Raw genomic sequence first — 21,598 nt, forward strand, 5'->3', positions numbered from 1 at the left:
CTTGATAGTAAACAAGTCATAGAAACCAGGGGATGTAGAGTCAGAATTGTTTTACCCTTGCCCTAGATGCTGGATAAACCTAATGAAACAGAAAAGTGAGTTTGGTTTCACTTTTTCTGGGTGCCTGGGTCCTATTTAAAAGAGAGAAGGGATAGAAGAGAGAAATCCAGAGCGCTTTGTGCCTGACCCAGCCGGGAGCAGGACCAGGGGGCTTGGCGTCCTGGGCTTGTGCTCTGCTTCCTCTTGAGGCCCGGCCTGTGGCAGCGCTCTCGCGCTTCCTTCTGCTGGATTCACACTGATGGCTAGTATCTCTGGTCCCCGGCACGGCTTCCCTAGGCATGCAGTACCACAAACTGACGGAGCATTTTGATGAGAAGCCGTTCTCCTGTGAAGAGTGTGGGGCAAAGTTTGCCGCCAATTCTACACTGAAGAACCACCTTCGCCTTCACACCGGGGACCGTCCGTTCATGTGCAAGCACTGCCTCATGACCTTCACCCAGGCCTCTGCGCTGGCCTACCACACCAAGAAGAAGCACTCGGAAGGTAGGGCATGGAGGATTTCTTCATTGTTCCTGCGGAGGTTACCCATGTGAACTGCCTAAAAACCCATTTGGAATTGGGCGTGATATGTGGGTTCAGCTCAAAAACCGAAACAGAGCACAGGCTGTCCAGACACACAGATGCTGGGCACAGACACCTAAAGTGCCTATGGGGAAAGGTGCTGAAGAGCGGCTGGCTGGCATAATGTCATGACTTACAGGTACAGAATTTACATAGAGCCAGGAATTAATTCCTTGGGCTTTGGGGTGGAGTTCAGACATGAGGAAACCCTTGGTTGAGCACCTGCTGTGGATCAGGCGGTGGCAGGTGCAGAGGGACTGAGCTGGAAGGCAGTGCTCACAGAGTCAGTGGTCCGGGGTGTCTCTAGGATAGAGACGGCTGTGGCACAGTCATCAGTGCAGTAGGGAGCGGTACCATTACAGGGAGTTTGTCCCTTGTCCTGCCCAGTGTCCAGAGGCTGTTTTGTTCCTTGGATGGTTGTGGCCCTGCTCCAGTCTCTGCTTCATCCTCGTCCCTCCCCCTTCGACTCGCCCTCGTCCCTCTTAGGACCCTTGTGATTCTGTTGGGCTACTTGTGTAACCCGGGACAGTCTTCCCATCTCGGGACCCTTAGTCACATCAACTAAGTCCCTTTTGCCACATAAGGTAACATTTTCACAAGTCTTGGGGACCCGGGTATGGACGTCTTTGGGCCCATTTTTCTGTCTACCACAGAAAGCCACAGGAGAGTTTGGAGCAGAGGAGTGGATCTGATTTATGTTTTTTAAAGTTCATTCTGGCCACTCTGGACAATAAACCTGACTAAGGCGAGAGGAGAGTATAAACAAGGAGATGGGGGCATTGCCGTGGTCTAGTGTGGAAGTGACGGACTTTTCAACTAGAGTTGTGTTGCAGGTTGTAAAAATGTTCAAGTTGGGAGATATGTTGTTGACAGTGGAAGTGACAGGACCAGTAATGGATTAGATGTGAGATGTGAGGGAAAGAGAGGCATTAAGGATGGCTTTGGGCTTTGGGCTTGAGCAGTCGGGTCAGTGATGCCACCATTCACTGAAACGGGGGAAATTGGGGCGGGTGCGTACACGGGGGTGATGGGGATAGCGAATCGGGGACCTTCTTTGGTATGATACATTTGAGAGCCCTCTTAGACCTCCAGGTGGAGAAGTTGAGTGATGGGCGGTGGGATGTCAGCCTGGAGCTTCTGGGGAAGCCGGGAGCCAGAGCCGTAAATGTGGGGGCACTCAGTGTACAGATGGGATGTAAGGCTCTGAGGTCAGATCATTCGGAAAGTGGAGACAGAGAAGGCCAGGGGCTGAGTCTTGGGCTTCTCAGTCATTCCAGCTCTTGATTCAAGAAACACTTTTTATTCTAACAAAATCTGACTCCAAGGCACAACATATAAAAAATGAAAAAAATAAAATAAAAAATGAAAATGAGGCTGATTGCTATAGTCGAGGTCAGCCCTAGGATTTGGAGGGTCTGGACCCTCACCTCACCAATTCCTCCGCTTCTCTACTGGCCCACGAGGAAGATCAGACGCACAGTTGGTCCAGCTCTTTTCTTTTACAGATGTCTCTTTTCCAGACTTGCTCTTTACCTGTGTTTTCCAACAGTCTCTGGTCATTGTATTTTCATATGTACATGACAACATAGAGGAGCCCGGGGAATCTTTAGAGCAGGTCACTGGCAGAAACCTTTCATTCTTCTCTGAATCCATGTCTGTCCTTTTGATGGACGGTTGCATTTCTGCACTGCATGTTTTTCAAGGGAACCAGATTCGGGTTTTGGGCACAAGGATCCATCGTTTTCTGGGCGGGATGAGCTCTTCCGTACTTGGAGGGGCCGGGTTAACTGATGGCTAGTCTTGTGTGATGAGAACCGTCTTATCCCTCAGGTAGGGAGACCACACCGATAGCACGCTCTCTGTGTGATCAGCCGCATTTGTGAGGTGCCCTCTGACAGCATGGCTCAGGCCTCTCACCCAGTGTATTACAAATTGCCTGATGGCTTTAATGTCATCTCCCAGATAGATTTTCCTGAACGTGCCTGAGAATGTTACTTTGTTTTTAGGAATGTCCCCCAGTGTTTTGCAGTGGCTCTAATAAACTCATGTGTGTTTCCAGGAAAAATGTATGCATGCCAGTACTGCGACGCTGTGTTTGCCCAGTCCATTGAGCTGTCCCGCCACGTGAGGACCCACACTGGGGATAAGCCATATGTCTGCAGGGATTGTGGCAAGGGCTTCCGGCAAGCCAACGGCCTCTCTATCCACCTGCACACCTTTCATAGTAAGTACTGAGAGTGTGGGTGTCAGGCACTGGGCGCCAGGCCCAGCCCTGGGAGCAGCCGCTGCAGTCATAACAGAAGCTGTCCCTCCACCAGGCCTGAGCCCCATTCAGTGCCCTCCCCTCTTCTCTGCTGCTGAGAAAGCCAGAGGCCCTCATTCCTATTTCAAGAAGAATCTCCATTTAACGTGTCACAATGTGATGCCTTTTCTCTGTCCAGACCGCTTCCTTGTCTTCCTTTTTAGCCCACCTCGCTCTTTTTGGCTGACAAAGGCCAATTATGTTTGAAGGAAAGAGCTTCTGTAACAGACAGGCTAGCAGAGCACCCGAATATTTCCATTTATCCACTGAGCTTCTTTTTTCTACCCCCACCCCGCCTCTGCCACTCTCATCTTCTGGTTGTAACCTGCCTTTCCCCGTAGGAGCAGCCCAGACACGTTGTGAGCCCGTGTGTCCTGTCGTGAGTGGTGCCTCGTCTTGTTCCCTTAAGAGCCTTCAGCCCAGCGTTCTCTTCCACATGCCCTTGTATTCAGTCTGTTAGCAGCATCCTCCCTGGTCCTGATCCCCTTCTTCTGCAACTGATACAGACAAAAACTCTTCCGTTCAGCACACAAAGGGAAGGAAGAGGAGGTTTTATGCTTCCTCATTACATCATCAGGAAATTAGGATGGCATCTGCCTGGTCCCGTCACTTCGTCTTGAGCTGCTCTGGTTGCAGCGGGCATGTGATCAGCACAGCACAGCGCTGCAGGGGGGGTAAGAGCTCAGACTCTGAAGTCACACAGTCCCGGACTTGAATCTTGACTCTGCCATTTCCTTCCTTGAGGCCTTCAGCAAATTTCTTTACCTTTCTAAGCCTCTTATGCCCCTCTGTAAACTAGAGAGAATGGTAATGCTGCCACACTGAATTGTTGTGAGAGTAAAAGCGATGCCACGCGTAAAGCTTGAAGCTCCACGCCTGGCACATAGAAAATGCTCCGTAAATGCCGGACAGTGTTGGTGACGAGAGCAGCCCTCTCCAATGCCATCTGTCGCCATCAGAGCCTGCCTTTTTTTCCTGCCATGCACCTTGCTTCCCCTTCTTTCCCTTGTGCCCTCCCTACCTCTGTTCCCCACACACCAGTTTCTAGCTATTGGCAAATGCTGTTTCTCACACACATGTGCTTTCTGTCAACACATTCAAGCCTGTTGTCAGCCAGCCAACAAGGGACTTGGCCAGGGCTCCTGTGTGCCCAGCATGTGCCTGGACACTGGGCAATACAGAGGGAACAGAAAGTGCTGCCCCCCCCCCATGCCCCCGCCCAGGGAGTTTACAAGGTTGTCCAAAAACTCCAGCTTCAGTAGACTTCCAGACGAGTGAGTTTCACTTCGACCCAATGCCACAGCTCGATGTCCTCTCAACCTCTTTAAATGACATTTTGCTCTGGTCTCCTTTTCCCAGTAGCATCTCATGGTGTCGGGAAGGGGAAGACAGTATCTGTTTTCAGGATGGAGATGGTTTTCAGACCCAGATACTTTGCTCTGCCGTGGTGCATATCATCCAAAGCAGGCCCAGCATCCAGGCCCCCTTCTCATTGGCTCTTCCTTGCCTGCTTGAGAGGATCGCATCATTGCTTGTGGAGAACTGCTTCAGTGTATCTTAAAAGACAGTGTAAAACTGAGATTTCCAGAGCTCCCGTCCACAGGGAAACGAGTTAATGATACCGAGTGCTGCTGTACATCAGAATTCCTGAATTAATCTGAACCAGTGCACATATAAGATGGGCTTGTAGGCTGGGCCTTTCTTGTGGGCAAAGGATTTTATCATTAAAACATTTTACTTCCTGTCGCTTTCAGAAGACGACTGAAGTTTCCTGCCACGGGGATGGCAGATGTATTCTTCATCAGGGCTGGTTCTTATTTTTGAGGTCGCCCTGAAGAGTTGCCTTGTCCAATTAAGCGTGCAGCTCAGAGCGTGGCTTGAGAATGAAAGCTGGGATTGTTACCCAGCTCAGCCCTCTTACTCTTGTGCCATCGGGCCCTCTCTCAACCCTGATTTTCCTGATCTAGAAGATAGGACCAATGATAGCACCTCCGCATGGCATTCCCGGAAGGGTTAAGGGAGTTAATATATGTAGGGCACTGAGAACACACCTGTCATGTAGCACTTATTAAACGTTGCTTAGGAAGACGTTTTGGTTGTTGACTCGAAAGCAGGAATCAAGGAAGCGTTCCTCCCTGGGTCGCCCTGCTGACAGCAGAGGAAACGGTGATGCTCTGGGGAGAATGTGGGAAAGCTCTGCAGAGAATTAGAAACCTCCAGAACACCCACTGCCAGCAGGGGAAGAACAGGGTGATACTCCCCAGAACGTGGTAAAATAGAAGGTGTAAGATGTCAAACCGAGAACTCAGGTAAACCCTTTGATGCCACGGAGGTGGTTAATCCAGAATCCTCCTGGGATGAAGGCAGAGGGCATTTGGGCGATGGGTTCGGTGACTTCCGATCCTCAGAGTCTGTGGCCCCGATGCAGCAAACCGCTTTCCTCTGACGGGTGCCTGTGGTGTCTCCCCCGCCTGCTATCCTGCAACCAGACATAGAAGATCCCTACGACTGCAAGAAGTGCAGGATGAGCTTCCCCACGCTGCAGGACCACCGCAAGCACATCCACGAGGTGCACTCCAAGGAGTACCACCCCTGCCCCACGTGCGGGAAGATCTTCAGCGCCCCATCCATGCTGGAGCGGCACCTGGTGACCCACGTCGGAGGGAAGCCCTTCAGCTGCGGCATCTGCAACAAGGCCTACCAGGTGAGCCCCAGTCTTCCTGCTCCCCGTGTCTGGCACTTGCCGAACACCTCTCGTCTCCACGATGTGACCGTTTGGCTGGTTCTCATGAAGAATGCAGCTGCTAAGTTGCTCAGACCCGAGGTGGCAAGCTGGTCAGAGGCCCATGGTGGGGGCTCGTTGGGGCAGAGAGCTCTCACCCTGCTTCTCTTAGATTTCAGCCTGTCCTGATCCGAACGCTGCCCTGCCCCAGGTGCCCATGTTCCTTAGAACCTGTTGATCCCATGTGTCAAGGGATGTGCGAATGACAGTGGGGTGTGTAACACTGCCTGGAATTAGCTCATTTAGCACAATTATTGCTGCTTTTCTGTGGTTTATTATTATTATTTTTTTGTATTCTGCTGTTTATTCTGACAATATTGTAATTAATTTTTTTTCATTTTTTTTATTACTCAAATGAATTTATCACATCTATAGTTGTATAATGATCATAACAATCTGATTTCACAGGATTTCCATCCCACTGTGGTTTTTTAACTCTTGGGGAAGAACTCTGCTTTTTTACCTTAGAGTTTGGTGTATAATTAAACTGAAACCCAATATAGATCTAAAAAGAAGCCACTTCTGTGAGCCACTCTAAAACCACAGAGAAAAGAGTGGCCCTTGCTGGCATCTGTGACACCTGGGCAAAGAGAGAGAAGCCCAGCAGCACTTTCAGCTCACCAGAAGCTGAGGGTTAACTCTGTGCCAAGCTTTGTGCTGTGATATCAGGGTTACAGAGCTGAGCAGGACCTGGGCTTGGTCTCCAGGTGTCCCAGTGCTGCTCTGGAAGCCAGGAAGGGGGAACACTTGCTTATGGACTGGGGATAGCACTTGCCCTTCTCCTGCAGGTTCCCTGCTGCACCCTGGGCCTCAGAGGCAGATAGCTCCGAGGCAAAGAACAGATTCTCTAGTCATAGGGCCAGGGTTTGGGAAGTTCCCACTGTGGCTCAGTGGTAATGAACCTGACTAGTATCCATGAGGATGAGGGTTCCATCCCTGGCCTCGCTCAGTGGGTTGAGGATCCAGTGTTGCCATGAGCTTGTGTTGCCATGACCTGCAGCGCAGGTCACAGATGTGGCTTGGATGTGGCATTGCAGTGGCTGTGGTGTAGGCTGGCAGCTGCAGCTCCGATTGGACCCCCAGCCTGCTTGATCTGCTGCACCTTCAGCCCTAAAAAAAATAAAGATAAAATAAAAATAAGAAGACCAGGGTGTGAATCCTAGTCGTCCTGCTGTCCCCTAGCCATGTGACCTGGGGCACATCCTTTTACCCCTTGGTCCTTGGCACCCCCCTCACTGGAATGAGCCCAACACCTCCCTCTAGGCTTGCTGTGAGGAGCAGGTTTCTGAAGGACCCAGCCCTGCCCTGCAGTGGCCTCAGTAAATGCGCCAGTGGCTTGTTGCCAGGAGCCAGCCTCCCTGCTCGTGGCAGTGCTGACTGTGATGCGTCAGAGGGTGATTCTAGATCCATGGCCTTGCCTGGGCACGCTTTTCTCTCATGAGGCCTCGTGAACTCTGCGACTTGCTCGAGCATCCAAGCCCTGACCTTTGCCACATTCCTTTCAGCAATTGTCTGGTTTGTGGTACCACAACCGGACCCACCATCCTGACGTGTTTGCTGCTCAGAACCATCGATCTTCCAAGTTCTCATCACTCCAGTGCAGCTCCTGTGACAAAACTTTTTCCAACACTATTGAGCACAAGAAGCACATCAAAGCAGAGCACGCAGGTGAACTTGGGGTGCCACGAACAAGGAGTGCGGTGGGCTTGGTGACATAGCCTCCTGGGGTATATCCCCAAATTCCAACTTCTGGTGCTAGTGTGCGGCATGCCGTGGTAGTTACCTGTTCTGCCCCAGTGCACCTGAGGCTCCACCTTGGTCCATCAGTAACCCTAGCTTGAGTGGCAGTGGTTCTCGAACCTGGAGACCTAGAGCAGTGTGACCCCTGTGTCAGCCCTGGGGGGATGATTGGACGTGGCATGGGGAAGGATGGCACACGGGCAGGGGTGGAAATCCTGACAAGGCCTCTTCTCTGAGCCTGGTCCCTTCTCTTCAGAAAGTCAGTTATTCATACCTCTGTTGTAGGTAAATTGGGAATAATCAGAATAGCTCACCGTTCTGAAATGTATCCCGAGTGCAGGGCGGTGTCCTAAGCACCCCGTGTGTTTTCTCATTTGGTTCTCCCAACAGTCCTCTCGGCATGTGGGCATTCTGGAGCCAGATCCAGTGCTCTTGACCGCATAGTGCGCTGTTATGGCACAGGTTCGAGGTTCCCGGCACTTGGTGGATGCTTGCAGGGTGTTACCATCATCCCAAGCCCAGTCTTGTTATTCCCCAGCCTCAGGGAGCCTTCCTTTTGTTCTTTCCCACCACTTCTTTCCTCGTGTGCTCCGCAGATATGAAGTTCCACGAGTGTGACCAGTGCAAGGAGCTCTTCCCCACGCCAGCTTTGCTGCAGGTTCACATCAAGTGCCAGCATTCAGGTCAGTGCCCCGGCCGAGATGCTCCTGGGCTGGACTACCCAGGGGTGACTTTCTTTTCCGCACTTACAGCTGCGCCACCCAGACCAAGCAACAACTAACATGTGCCTCAGTTTCCTCATCTACACAATGGGGGCAAGTGTAGTACTTACTTCATAGGGTAACTGAGAATTGATCGTGTCAGCACACAGAAAACACTTAAGTAAGTATCTCTTAAGCATTACGTGTGGTTATCCTTGTTATCGCTATAGCTCATCAAATCTAAAATGCCAGTTACATATAGAGGCACTATTTTTAATGAACTATTAAGAAAAACTGGAGGTTCCAGTTGTGGTTCTGTGGGTTCAGAACCAACCTGACTATCGTCCATGAGGGTGCAGGTTCGGTCCCTAGCCTGGCTCAGTGGGTTAAGAATCCAGTGTTGCTGCAAGCTGCAGCATCAGTCATAGGTTGCAGATGCAGCTCAGATCTGGTGTTGCTGTGGCTGTGATTGTAGGCCAGCAGCCACAGTTCCAGTTCGTCCTCTCTCCCAGGAACTTCCATATGCAGCAGATACAGCTCTTAAAAGAAAAAAATGAGAAGAAAAACTGCTGCTAATTAAACTGTGCTTTCTTATCACTCAGAATTTGCAGGTTATCCTAAGTGCCGTTTTGGACTTCAGTTGATGTAGATTTTATGCACTCTTGTATGCATACATAAAAAGGAACCATAAGAAGTAAATGGTAAACCATAAGAATCCAGCTTCCCAGCGTAGCTCTCAATTCAGATTGTTGGCATGAGTATTATTCCACATGCCGGGGTACTCTGCCCTCCAGAGCGCTGGCGATGGCATCGTAAGGCCAGTGGTTGTGGTCACTTGAGCGTTAGGTAGCGCCAGTCTGCTTCTGATTCCTGCTCTGGGAGTACAGCCGAACAGCCAACATCCGCACGCCTCCCACCTAAACCATTTGGTTCTCGTGTGTTAAGAACACACACCACTCCCGTCTTAGGGCGTTTCCTTTTGAGCCATGGACGTGCATTCTGCAGGCCTTGATGCTGCCCCTTGGTGTTTGTGCATGTGTGGTTGTTGTTGACAGTTACCCCCAGCCTCCACCTGGCCCGGAGCAGTCGGAAGGTGCCAGTGATCCCGTTTCAGAGATGTTAAGATGGGCATCTTAGGGAGTTCCTGCTGTGGTGCAACAGGATCAGCAGCATCTTGGGAGCGCTGGGGTGCGGGTTCAATTCCCGGCCCTGTGTGGTGCGTTAAGGATCCACATTGCTGCTGGTGCAGCTTAGGTCATGACTGTGGCTCAGATCTGATCCCGGGCCTGAGAATGCCATATGCTATGGGGCGGCCAAAAATCGGGGATGGGGGGATGCGCTTCTTAGAATTGACATAATCTGGCACTGTTGGTATCATTATCTATAGTTAACTGAATAACAGGTGCCAGCAGAGGCAGATTTAGGCTGAGTCTGATGCTGATGAAGCTGTAGCTCTGGAGCCTCTCACCTGATGGGACCCTCCCAAGCTCCGCCCCCAGTCCTATTTGTGTAATTTTATATTATTTTTCCTAAAGAGGCCTCCCCACATTGTCCGAGCTGCAGGGCCCACAGAAGCTGAAGAGCTGCCTCTGGCCCTGCCTGCCCGCTTCGGTCCTCGTGGCTCCGTCCTCTGCCCTCCCTGCCTTGTTTCTCTTCATCACTCCCTCTTCTCCCTCCTCCAGGGTCACAGCCATTCCGGTGTCTGTACTGCGCGGCCACCTTCCGCTTCCCCGGAGCACTGCAGCACCACGTCACCACCGAGCACTTCAAGCAGTCGGAGAGCACCTTCCCCTGCGAGCTCTGTGGGGAGCTCTTCACCTCCCAGCCCCAGCGGGACTGTCACTTGGAATCTGAACACCCAAAGGTGCCAGGCGCCGAAAGCCAGGCAGCAGCCTCACAGGTGGTGCAGGTGATTCTGGGGCCATCAGACATGAGGGTGCTGGTGCGGGGCATCCGGGGCTTCCCTGCAGGCAGCTCCCCACAGCACCTCACCTTCTCTCCCGAGGCACTCAGAGCCCCCAAGTCATACCCATGTAACCAAGAGGACCTTGTGGAAGTCTTGCTGGTCCTCTTACCAAATAGAACAGAATATTCTAGCCTCCTGGGGGCCACCTGAGACGTGGCCCCTGGAGAGAGAGAGGCTGGAGTGAGAATTTCCTGAAGCAGGGTGACCTTTGCCTCTGTCCACTCACACACTTCCCCACCCTCTGCAGAACAGCGCAGGAGGTGGTGAGAGCTGCGGGAGGCCTCGGGGATGGGGGGATGTGCTCTTTGCTGGGACCCGCTTCGGCTGAAATGCTGTGGTAGCCCCTCCAGGCTGGGCACAGGGCATGCTGAATGCCTGGGCCTCTCACCACTCCCCGCCCAGTGAGAAGCCCGTCTCTTCTGCTGCAGCAAAGCTGTGCTCGCTCCAGCCCCTCTTTGTGTCTCTGGTTCCCTTACTGCTCTTCCCTCTTCTCCAGAGGGCGGGAAAGGAAAAGGCACTCCCTGCCATCAGTTGACAGTAATGTGGGGATGGACTGGAGAGGAGCTGTGAGCAGCTGGGCTGCCCCCGGCCCGTCCGGTAGAGCCGTCCCTCACAGCCGTGTTCCTGCAGGCCTCTGGGGAGCAGAGGGCAGGGCAGGTGGGCAGGCCTTAGGGCGCTATTCCTGCTGCTGTGTCGACGAACACTGCCTTTCGTCTTTGTTATGTGCTAGGATTCTTGGTAAGACATGCTCGGCTGGCGGGTTAGGGGGAGATGCCGCTGCTGAAAGAAAAAGAAAAGCTGTTCGAAAACTGCTGTCCTAGAGGGTCTCTGGCTGAACATCACAGCTGGTCTCTTCCCCGCCCCGCACAGACGTGGCTGGGCCGGGCGTCCCCCGTTCCGCCCATGCGGGCCCAGTGGACAGCACTTCGTGCTCTTGGGCGGCCCTTGAGAGCCAGGGTGGCTGTGCCCTCTGGGCCCTCCAGATCGACAGCGTGAAGCTGTCCTGAGCTCCATGGCTCAGAAGCATCCACTTGGAGGTTCAGGCAGGAGCTAGGTGCCTCAGTTAAGTACACTTAACCACAGACTCGTTCTCCTTGAGGTGCCAAAGTCATCTTTAACAGATGATGCTGATTTGGAAGGGCTGTATGTGGCCATTGAGCCTCATGAGCGGGTTGATATAAGCCACATTTCGTTCCCCTGTTCTTCCTCCTGTAGCCATTAGCCCCAAAGCCATGTGGCCTCCGAGTAAGGCTCTTAGCCTGACTGAGGTCCAGACATGCTACCTTTGCCAGGCCGAGACTTCTGGTAAACCATCCCCGTTTCCATGGCCCAGACCTTCTGTAGCATTCCGTTCACACAGCACTTAGCTCTGCAGTGTAATCCTCGAGACAGGAAAAGCCGGTGCGAGAAACTGAGCCCGTGGTCACTGGTGTGTAATCATAGAGTCTGGGCACCCTGAGATGGCGTACTGAGCTAAATTATAGCAATTTAGCACACGGAGTTATTTAAATTGTTTGCCTGCCTTCTCTTTTGCATCACTGGTGTGTTAGACTTGCCTTTTCCCATTAGGCACGTGTAATTGCTCTCCTCGGGTGGAAACATAACTATCATCATTACAGTGTGAGAGGAAACCATGTAAGTTCTGGGGAGCCAGCTTTGGACACTGCCCAGAGCAGCCTCCCTGTCTTTCCCTTTCAGGTGATCCAAACCCCAGAACCGGTGGCCGCGACAGAGCAGGTGATCACTCTGGAGGAGACCCAGCTCGCTGGTTCGCAGGTGTTTGTGACATTGCCAGATTCACAGACATCTCAGAGCAGCTCTGAGCTTGTGGCGGTGACCGTGGAGGACTTGCTGGACGGTACCGTGACCCTGATCTGTGGTGAGGCCAAGTGAGTGGCTCTCCTCACGAGAGAGGTCCTGCATTGGCAGCAGAAAGTACATGTCTCAGCTCGCCCCTGACCCTTCCTCCCTGGCTGTCCTGAGTACTGAGCATCTGATCTTGGCACCAACAGAGATGGTCTCACTTGGGAAATGGACAGAAGCCTCACTGTCTCATAAAACCATCATCAGAGCCATCGACACCAGCACGACCACCCTCCGTAGCAGGCAGACCTGTTCCCCACAGGCCTGCTGCCACGGGCTCTGTGACACTGGCAGAAATCGAGTCTGAAAGAGCAGTGGCATAGGAACTGGTGCCCAGAATGACTAGAGAGGTGGGACTCGGTGTACAGACTGGCAGTTCCATGCCTGACCGTGGCTCACAGAGGAGGGCTGCAGACACTGCCAGCGCCTTCTGGCCATTTGAAAAAGAGAAAAGCGGAGTTCCCGTTGTGGCGCAGTGGTTAACGAATCCGCCTAGGAACCATGGGGTTGCGGGTTTGGTCCCTGCCCTTGCTCAGTGGGTTAACGATCCGGCGTTGCCGTGAGCTGTGGTGTAGGTTGCAGACGCGGCTCGGATCCTGCGTTGCTATGGCTCTGGCGTAGGCCGGTGGCTACAGCTCCGATTCGACCCCTAGCCTGAGAACCTCCATATGCCGCGGGAGCGGCCCAAGAAATAGCTAAAAAGACAAAAAAAAAGAAAAAGAAAAAGAGAAAAGCATCACAGACCCCCAGGCTTGAGTGCGCTTGGCCCCTTCTCTCATCCTTCCAACACCCCTCACGGTGACAGTAGGACAGGTAGCAGCATGTTAACACAGGGAGACCTCATTTCCATGCTGAGTCCCACCTCGTGAGTCCCACCTCATTGGTACGGTCAGCCTTCCCCACAAGGAAGCCTTTGGAACGTGCTGCTGGAAGGGCTTCGTGGGAGGCATCTCGCTGCAGGGACCTCTCTGCCCTGCCACGACACTCTTTGTGGTGTTCTGCCTCCCACAGCTTCTCCATGGTGTCCCCACCCCTTTCCCTAATCGAAGCCTGAAACTTGTACCCAGCCTAGAGCCTCGCCCCTTCCCTCTGGAGCGCATAAGTCATGTAACGTAGCCAGTGACCCAGCGTAAAGTGGCATAGCCCCCGCGGTGGCCCCCGGCCCATCCTCCTGCCACGGTCTTCCATGCCTTGTCGGTAGCCTGCTGCCTGCGCTCTTCCCGGCTGCCACTGTTACTGCAGGCCAGTGAGCCTTCAGAGTCGGAATTTCACAAAGCTTTTTTATCTTTGTCCCTAAAATATAATCCGATAATTAATGGCTTATGGAATCCATTATGAAGTGCAATTAGATGGATGTAGGTTCCCGCTGATTGGAGGGAATGACTAACATTTATCTTCCTTTCCTTGATGCCAGAAGGTTGAAGTCTGCTGCTCGCCGTGTTTACACCCCAGGCGGCTCCTGGCCTTTGTGTGGCTGGCCCCCTGCCGAGGGGGTTCGACCACGCACCCTCAAAATACAGGCTGGCCGAAGACAGGCCCACCCTTCTTTCTAAGCACATGTCACATCACCAGGTACAGGCAGGGGAAGGGGGTCGACGTGGGTCACGGTTGGTACTTTTATTGCTGCCACACACTGCTGGAAGGACAGGAGGTGGACCCCCACACTGGCCCGTGTGTCCGCTGGCTGCCCTCCTGCTCTGTGCCCGTCCTGCCTCCGGTTGCGGGCACATTTGGTATGCAAGTCACTTGAGCTTGGCAGCTCAGGTATCTTCTCATTCAGAAGTAAATGAAGTTTTCAGAGGCACAGTGGCCTCAAAAGCCAGTAACTGACCAGAAGATGGTGCTCAAACCTTTAAGACTTTGCCTCCCCGTGAGGCCCGCACTGCCTCTGCCAAGGCTGTCTCTGTCTTCTTGAGGTTTGTCAGTCCCGTGAGCTGTCAGACCAGCATTGCTCTTGATCTGTGAGTGATGAGATGGTCTGACTGCCCCCTCGGCACCAGGTAACACCCCCCGAAGGAGCGGAGTGGCTGCGCTTCCAGCGCACTGTGTGGAGGCCAGGCCCCGCACGGGCACGTGGCTGGTGGCAGTTGCAACGTCATCAACACTTCCTCCAGGCAAAAACTAAAGTAAACTTAAAAATAATTGCTGGAGACTTGTAGAGAAAAGTGATTTTTAAAAAGATAAAGACAGCTGTAAGCTCTAAACCCAACTTTCAGATCCTTTCAAGTTCTGAGAAGCCCCTTCTCAGGTTTCTGACGGCGACGCAGATTGTGGCAGGACACTCATTTTCCTCAGAATCACCAGACTCGCAACGTCTCTTCCCAGGAGCAGACAGAGAAGTGGGACTTGCCGCTCGCTGCCCTCCTGCCCCACGGCCCAGCCAGCAGGAGGCACGAGCCGCGCTGCTCTCGCCTCCAGTGAGGGGAGGGACTGTCTGGAGTTGTGTAGTCTGCTCCAAGTGGCCCTCTGCCGGGGGCCGTGTCGGCAGTGAGTCTCCAGCGCCGCCTTCCAGAGACGCCCAAGTGTGGGTTTCGTTGGGGGAAGATTGTCCTCCAGCTCTCCTTGGCCATTTTATTGTCTTCTTCCACTTCTGAGCAAGAGGCCCCCTGAATTGCAGCCACAGAGGACGTTATCGAGGTCCCCTGGGCACATCACCTGCTTTCACATGGCGGTGATGTTCTCTCTGTCTGTCAGCGCCCTTCTGGCTTCACAGCTGAACCCTGGGACCTTTGCAGTGACGTGGAGGGGTCTGTGGGCTCCTTGGAACAGCTGGATTTGTTCAGTGGGCTCCAACCCTCCTCTGCTCCCAGAGCTCATGAAACATCTGGTGGGGAGGGAAAGGCGGACAGATTCCAAGCTGGAGCCTGCGTCTGTGGGAATAACAGGGGTGACTTAGGAATGGCGTGTGCCCGTCCCAGGTGAGTGAGAGGCAGCGAACAGATGGCTCAAGAGCAAGGATTGCCACAGAAAGGGGGCTGTGCGGGTGTGTGAGCAGAAGACAAAGGTCTCGTTTATTCTAGGAAGCTTGACACTTCTGCCTCAGAAGCTTTGTGCTTGGAAAGCTTTGAGCCCAGCAAGTGCCACGTTCTGCGGTGCGAGTGCCAGGTTCCCCTGGTCATTTAGGTCCTCTCTGAGGACACAGTCTGCCTCTCCCCTCCCACCAGCATGGCCCGTGCTTCGGCTCCTCCCCCAGGGAAGAGCCCTGATAGTCGGGGCTGAGGATGAACTAGATCCAGTCAAACAGGTCAATGCGGAGACAAGGGCCCTGTTCTCTGCTCGTGGGCAAAATCAGGGAGAAAGCTCAGATGGGCCCAGAGAGCTTCCATACGTTGCTCATGGTGCGGCCCCCATGGGCTGATGACATAGTGATACGTGTGTTGGGTCGGGGTGCCTTTAAATCTCATGTGCCCAAGATCCGCGAATTGACTGAAGGATAGAGGAACTGCCAGCCTTACGTAGACTGGTTCTAGGGGGCAAGCAGCATTTCTGTTAAGTTGGGACTAGGAAGTTGGACAGCAATGGAAAGAATCCTGGGCCCTTTCATCAGTCCTCCCAAGGGAATTCAGCAGCCGCAGCCCCGCTTCACTTGCCCCTGTGTGTTGCCCTGGGAGGTAGGGAGGAAATGGGAGTGAGGAAAGCTTTGGGGTTGAAGGGAGTGTTTTGATGCCATGGAGAACCCTGGGGCTGGTAGGACCTGGGCCAAAAGCTCAGAAGCACAGCCAGAACTCAGAAACTTGCTACACATATGGCTGGGGACTACATTATTTAAAAAAAAAAAAAAAATTATCCCTTGGGCTAATTTAGATTGCTTCCAGATCATGGAAATGTTTCGTCATCTCCCTTAACAAAGACCAGCCACACCTGACCAGCAATGGTCGGGACAACTAGCCAGCACGTGATGCTGTATAAATGGGATTACAGACCTTTGTTCCTGTTCAACTTGCACTACTCTGTATAAATAAAATATGTACTTTGAAAAAAAATTCTGCTGCATGAGTTTCAAAAGGACTGTGACAATATAGACCCACTTCCTCTTTGGTTCTGGGCAACTGTCAAATGGGACCAGGCTTGATCAGCCTGGTTTCCTAGGGGCTAGTGTGTACCTTTGGGCTGTGTTAGCACAGCCTCAGAGAACAAAAAGCTCTCCTGTCATGTGGAGTCTCATTTTTTAAACCCTCATTCCCAGGGAGCAAGGGTGGTGCAGCATTTCAGAGACGGGCTTTGGCGTCCCTTCCATGCCAGCTATGCCACTTTGTGACTATGGGACCTCAGGATGCCTCTCTGAGCTCCCTCCTCCCGTCCACAAGTGGAAGGAGATTGTGTTTACTCCCACAGAATTGGAATACTAAGTAAAAGCCTGGCTTTCATGAATTTGGAATTGAGGGTGCTCTTCAGCACAGCTCAGCCGAGTTCTCCGGCCTTTTGAGCTCCAGGGAGAATGCACCTTCATGTCTGAACCTTGGCGTGTCTCCCTTCTTCCTCTCTTTCTCTTTCTCTGAATCCTTAGAGGTCCGCTTAACACCCACTTTTCATTTATCTCTTGAATCTCAGCTGCCCCCAGAGCACAAAGTGCTGAACCGATAACTATAAAATAAGCAGAAACCGCTCGTGGTGAACAGCTGAAAATGTCACATTGCTGGCAGCCAACAAGGAAACCAGAGAGGCAGATGCCCAGATAGGATGTACATAATTTGCACAGTGAGAGTCCTGGGGGTAAGGCAAGGGGGCATGTCAGATCCCGGAGCCCCCTAAGCTCAGAAGCTCCCTGAGGCTGGGAAAGCAGGGGTGGGGGTGCCGCTGTGCTCGCCTCCACGGGGCCGTCCTGGAGTAGCACGGGCTGACCCTTGCCCAGAGCCCATAGGACCTTTAGGAAAGAATGCCTTGCTGCCTAAGCAGCGTCTTTGGAGAGCGAAGCTGGAGCTGTCTGTCATACCTGGACCCACAGTCCTGAGAGCATCCCTGCAGCCGGGCTCCAGCCATGAAGGTGAGTGTGTGCACAGGTGAAGGGAGGGTCACGAGGGAGGGAGCAGAAGTAGGAAACGGGCAATTCCCTTAGGCCTGGATGGAGCGCTGGCCGCAGGGGGCAAAGCAGCAGAGCGGAAAGGGAGGCGTCTGAATAGACCTTGGGCTCATCACTCCTAACAATGAGTGTGAGAAGGAAAGCCAATGTTGGAGTTCCCATCGCGGCTCAACGGTTAACAAACCCGACTAGCCTCCACGAGGACATGGGCTCCATCCCTGGCCTCACTCATTGGGTTAAGGATCCAGGCTTGACGTGAGCTGTGGTTGCAGATGCAGCTTGAATCCAGTGTTGCTGTGGCTGTGACATAGGCCAACAGCTACGGCTCCCGTTCGACCCCTAGCCTGGGATCCTCCAGATGCCATGGGTATGGCCCTAAAAAAGGCCAAAAATAAATAAATAAAAGATCCTGGGGAAAGAGGGCCCAGGAAGGCAGGAGGCCTGCTGTGTCTGAGGTGGGGGCTTGGCCGGAGGGCAGGGGGGCCCCAGGCCAAGGTTAGATGGGGCTCTGGAGGCGGCACCATAGTAAACCAGAGCCTCTGTCCCAGACCGGGGTGACTGGTGGTAAGAGGGGGACTGGGCCTCCCAGGTCGGAGTGGGACTCAGCTCCTTGGCACCACAGCCAAGCCGTCAGGTCAGGAGAGGCACAAGCTGGATGTCAGTTGGGAGCACCGCCAGCAAGAGCGAGGGAGATGGGAGGACTGGGTATGTGAGGACTTCCGCCTTTCCCACCTCGCGCGGGAGCACCTCGGGGCACTGTCTATCTTACTCTCCTCAAGCTACTGCCAGGCTTGTGTTTGGGTGAAAAAGGAGAAGTAGCCTGTGGCTCCACTTGTCTAGACCAAGGTCTTCACCTTTTGTTGGGAAACACTCAGGCTCAGGATTGTGCTGCGAAGAGAGGCGCTAGGAAACAGGCATGGAAGCCAAGTCCACCTCGTGACCCTTCTTCAGGCTCTCCCTCCTGCGTCTGTCCCATCTTCGGCTCTGCCTCGCTGTGCTACCGGAGCGCAGGTCCCACATCCACCAGGACACTTGTGGCCCCCACGCCGGCACCAGAGAGCTTGGGGTGCCCGGTAGGTGTTGCTGCTACTCAGCCAGGAACCTGCAATGCTCCTCTCCCTTGTCCTCATGCTCTCAGGCAGAACCCAGCTCCCGCCTCTCAGCCCTGCCAGCCCACCTGTCCCCCTCGTGCCCGTGGGCTGGTCCATCAGACCATCCTCCTTTCTTTGTCCTCCGAGGAGAGCTGGGCAGAAGGCTGACAGCAGCCAGCCCAGCCCGGAGCTCCCCAGCTGCTCTGATCAAACACCACTCCTGCCGGCTCGTCTTGCACCGGTTCCCTCAGCGCAGGCCAGAAACAGCTGATCAAACACATCAGGACAAGGTCAGTCCAGGGACCCACAGTCCCCTCCAGGGGAGACTTCGTAGCCCTGCCGTCAGGAGGGTCTGATGAAAATGGGCAGGGGGTGGGGAAGGGGACCCATGGGGCTGGCACAGGACCAAACGGCTTTTCACTCGGTTTAAGGCTGAAACCTCTGAGCTCCACACAGGGTCCAGACCAAAGCCAGCTTTTCCAGAGAGGCCAGGGCTGGAGCTGCCTGTGAGCCCAGGGAACCAGAGTGAAATGTGCGTGCACGCATGACTGTGGGGGTGAGAGATGTCAGGTAAGAGCGTGTGTGGGTTTGGGAGCCTGGGATTATTAGATTGTCACTGGATGACTTAAGATCCTCCCTCGCTAAACTGTGACCCTTTCAAGGGCAAGAGCTGTGCATTATCCTTTCTGTTAACACACACACACACACACACACACAGCCTGGCACATCCTTCAGACCTGAATTTCTAGAGTCTATGAGTCCCATTTTGTACTTGGTCCCATGCCAGATGCTATAAAGGTCAGGGCAATATGAGGCTAAAACAGTGTGTGATGCCTGCTCCTGGGGGATGCTGGCCAGGCAAGTGGTATATGAGAAACAGGTACCAGAAACCTGGTGCCCATCCAAACACAAGACCTAAGGTGCCTTTAAATCCTGTGTTTCTTTTCTTTTTTTTTTTCTTGTCTTCTTCATGAGGGAGATTTAATGTGTTTGAGAAATATTCTCATAGTAACTACTGTTACTAGTAATTACTGTTATGAAGTGCTTCCCATGAATTGAACACTGGATTCAACCAAAAGGGATTCAGAGCCTGACTTTCAGATCTGAGTTCAAATCCCTGCTTTGTCCCTCATTAGAAGTGTGTTTTGAGCATGCTCACTTTTCTGTACCTTGATTTTTTTTTTTTAATCTATGAATTACAGGTAATGAAAACTCTTAGGATAATCGTGAAGATTAGTAGTAATGCATGGGAGATGGTCATGGCATGTAGGAAATGCTCAGTAAAAGCAGCACATGTATTATCAAGGGTCCCAAAGCTAGGGTGGTCCCTAACCTAGTGCAGAGATCCCACTGAGTTCTTCTGAAGCGTGGGCTTCTGTGGGGGCTGGAAGATGGAAAAGAGGGAGTCCCTGGAGGGCCAGGTCCTGTATTAGCCATCTCTCCATTCCCCAATTCCTTGGTGTCTGGCACCTGTCTGGTATCCAGGGAACACTTGCTGTATGACGGGATGAACAGCAAAACCAGGAGCAGAGCTGGAGCCTGCATGCCTGGCACATGCTGTTTATGCTGCTCCCTGCTGCACGGAGGAGCCACCTGGAGCAAGATCCTACATCCCAAGGGACATGTCACAGATACAGGCAAATGTCCCGGATGTGACCGTGCCCCAAGGTCCTGGCCGTGTGGCCGCGGTGGACTTGGTGCCTTGTTCTGGCATCAGCAGAACAGGCTGTCTTGGCCCATTCGGTGCCCCCGTTTCTGTCCTAACCTGGTCCCTTGCTTGGAGCAGGAGAGGCCTCCCCCGCTGGGAGCAGGGCTCTCAGGCAGGTGGGGCACAGACAGGGGAGGAGGCGCCAGATGCTTGGCTCCACTTGGCCTCCCTCGTTTTGTACGGAGCAGGGGTCCCCCAATGCCTTACTCCTGAGTGGCACCCTGCTGCCTTCAGATCCCGTTCACGTCCGTCCCAGACCCTCCCAGGAACGTGCGAGTGTAGAGTGAGGACCTTCCTTGTCAATTTTACAGTGAGCGAACGCAGACGCGGCCTCCCGAGGACTTAAGGGTCCTCCGCTAGTGGGAGGTGGGATTGCAGTCTAGTTTTTAACACTGGATAGAGGCTTTCCTTCCCCACCGTATGTCCCTGTGACTCCATGGTCCCCATACTTCAGAGCACTTGCAGTCATTTCCTTGCTTGGTTCTGGCAGCATTGCTCTGAGCCCGAAGGAACACGAATTATTATGTTGCAAATGAAGAAACTGAGGTTCCAAGGAGCTTCCATCCTGGCCCAGCAGTGTTGAACTGGACTAGTATCCATGAGGACTCGGGTTCGATCCCTGGCCTCGCTCAGTGGGTTAAGGATCTGGTGTTGCCATGAGCTGTGATGTAGGTCACAGATGCAGCTCGGATCCTGCGTTGCTGTGGCTGTGGCTATGGCTGTGGCTGGCAGGTGCAGCTCTGATTTGACCCTTAGCCTGGGAACTTCCATATGCCACGGGTACAGCCCTAAAAAGACCAAAAAAAAGAAGAAAGAAAGAAATCGAGGTTCCAGGAGGTGACATCACTCAGTCACAGGGTAAGTCAATAGCCCAGAACTGCAGTCACAGCATCTGGGCCCAGCATTACATCTGCCTTGTAAGGAAGAGCACAGCTTAGACCAGGTGAGGAAGGGACTCAGGGCTCAGCCGGAGTCCTCCCAGCAGGACTCCCCCATCGCCCTCTGCTCCGGCCAGACCGCGTATGTGCGCGGCATCCCACGTACAGACAGCACAGCCACACTCAGGTCACAGGTGAGCCACACTAACCCGTCTCTGTGAGGAGGGATCTGTTCTGCTGTGTCCACTCGGGAGCCACTAGTCAGATGTGACTTTGAGCCCTTCAGGCATGGCCAGCTGTGACTGAGAAGCCAAAATGTAATTTTTAATTTCAATAGTTGCCTGTGCCTAGTGGCCATCATTTGGGGGGCAGGGGACTAAAGGGAGGCTCAGGGCTAAGCGTCATACAGGAAGTGGCTGAGCCTAAATTCAAACCCCGGTCTGGCGGACTCCAAAACCCTTGACCTCCCCTTGTGCTGTGTCGGGGGGGGGGGGGGGGGCGGGATGCATGCATGCGTGGCATGCGTCAGCTCCCAGGCTCAGAGGACCTTGTTTCATGCAGTCGGGCTGGCCCCCGTTTATGCCCGTACAGCCAGTGCCATCCCTGCTCAGAACCCCTCCATCTTCGTCTTCATCGTCAGTGTGGTTTATTGTACCCCAGGCTCTACCTCCATCACGACTGATCCTGATGAAGACTCTACAATGATATCACCGTTATCTCATTCTACAGATGAGCACACTGATGCTCAAAAGAGCTGGGAAACTTGTCTGAGCTGGTAATCACTTTCTGGAAGAGTCGTGCTGGTATACCTACAGAGGGCTCAGTTCCTGCTCCTGTTTCTCTCCAGCTCTAGACCCGAGCTACCCTGGAAGAGAGGGTGCCACCGAGGCAGCCTAGAAGCCCTCTCCCTTTTCTGTCCTTGAGAA

General features: G+C 53.3%; 1 protein-coding gene across 4 annotated transcripts in view; it reads left to right on the top strand.

The window, feature by feature from the left end:
* ZBTB40 (zinc finger and BTB domain containing 40) overlaps window positions 1-15,794 on the top strand; it is a 66,991-nt gene extending 51,197 nt beyond the window's left edge. The window contains exons 13-20 of one of the 4 annotated variants that reach the window (XM_047792373.1): window positions 337-543; window positions 2,681-2,845; window positions 5,413-5,627; window positions 7,211-7,373; window positions 8,042-8,128; window positions 9,829-10,055; window positions 11,811-12,001; window positions 13,390-15,794. In XM_047792373.1, the coding sequence (XP_047648329.1) occupies window positions 337-543; window positions 2,681-2,845; window positions 5,413-5,627; window positions 7,211-7,373; window positions 8,042-8,128; window positions 9,829-10,055; window positions 11,811-12,001; window positions 13,390-13,528 (1,394 nt within the window). In that variant the 3' untranslated portion in view covers window positions 13,529-15,794. Of the gene's footprint in view, window positions 1-336; window positions 544-2,680; window positions 2,846-5,412; window positions 5,628-7,210; window positions 7,374-8,041; window positions 8,129-9,828; window positions 10,056-11,810; window positions 12,477-13,389 lie in introns of those variants that run through there. The other 3 variants (XM_047792374.1, XM_047792376.1, XM_047792375.1) reach the window with 3 other exon arrangements.
* The last annotated feature ends 5,804 nt before the right edge of the window (window positions 15,795-21,598 follow it).

The sequence above is a fragment of the Phacochoerus africanus genome, chromosome 8, assembly GCF_016906955.1.
Source record: "Phacochoerus africanus isolate WHEZ1 chromosome 8, ROS_Pafr_v1, whole genome shotgun sequence".
Classification (NCBI taxonomy): Eukaryota; Metazoa; Chordata; class Mammalia; order Artiodactyla; family Suidae; genus Phacochoerus; species Phacochoerus africanus.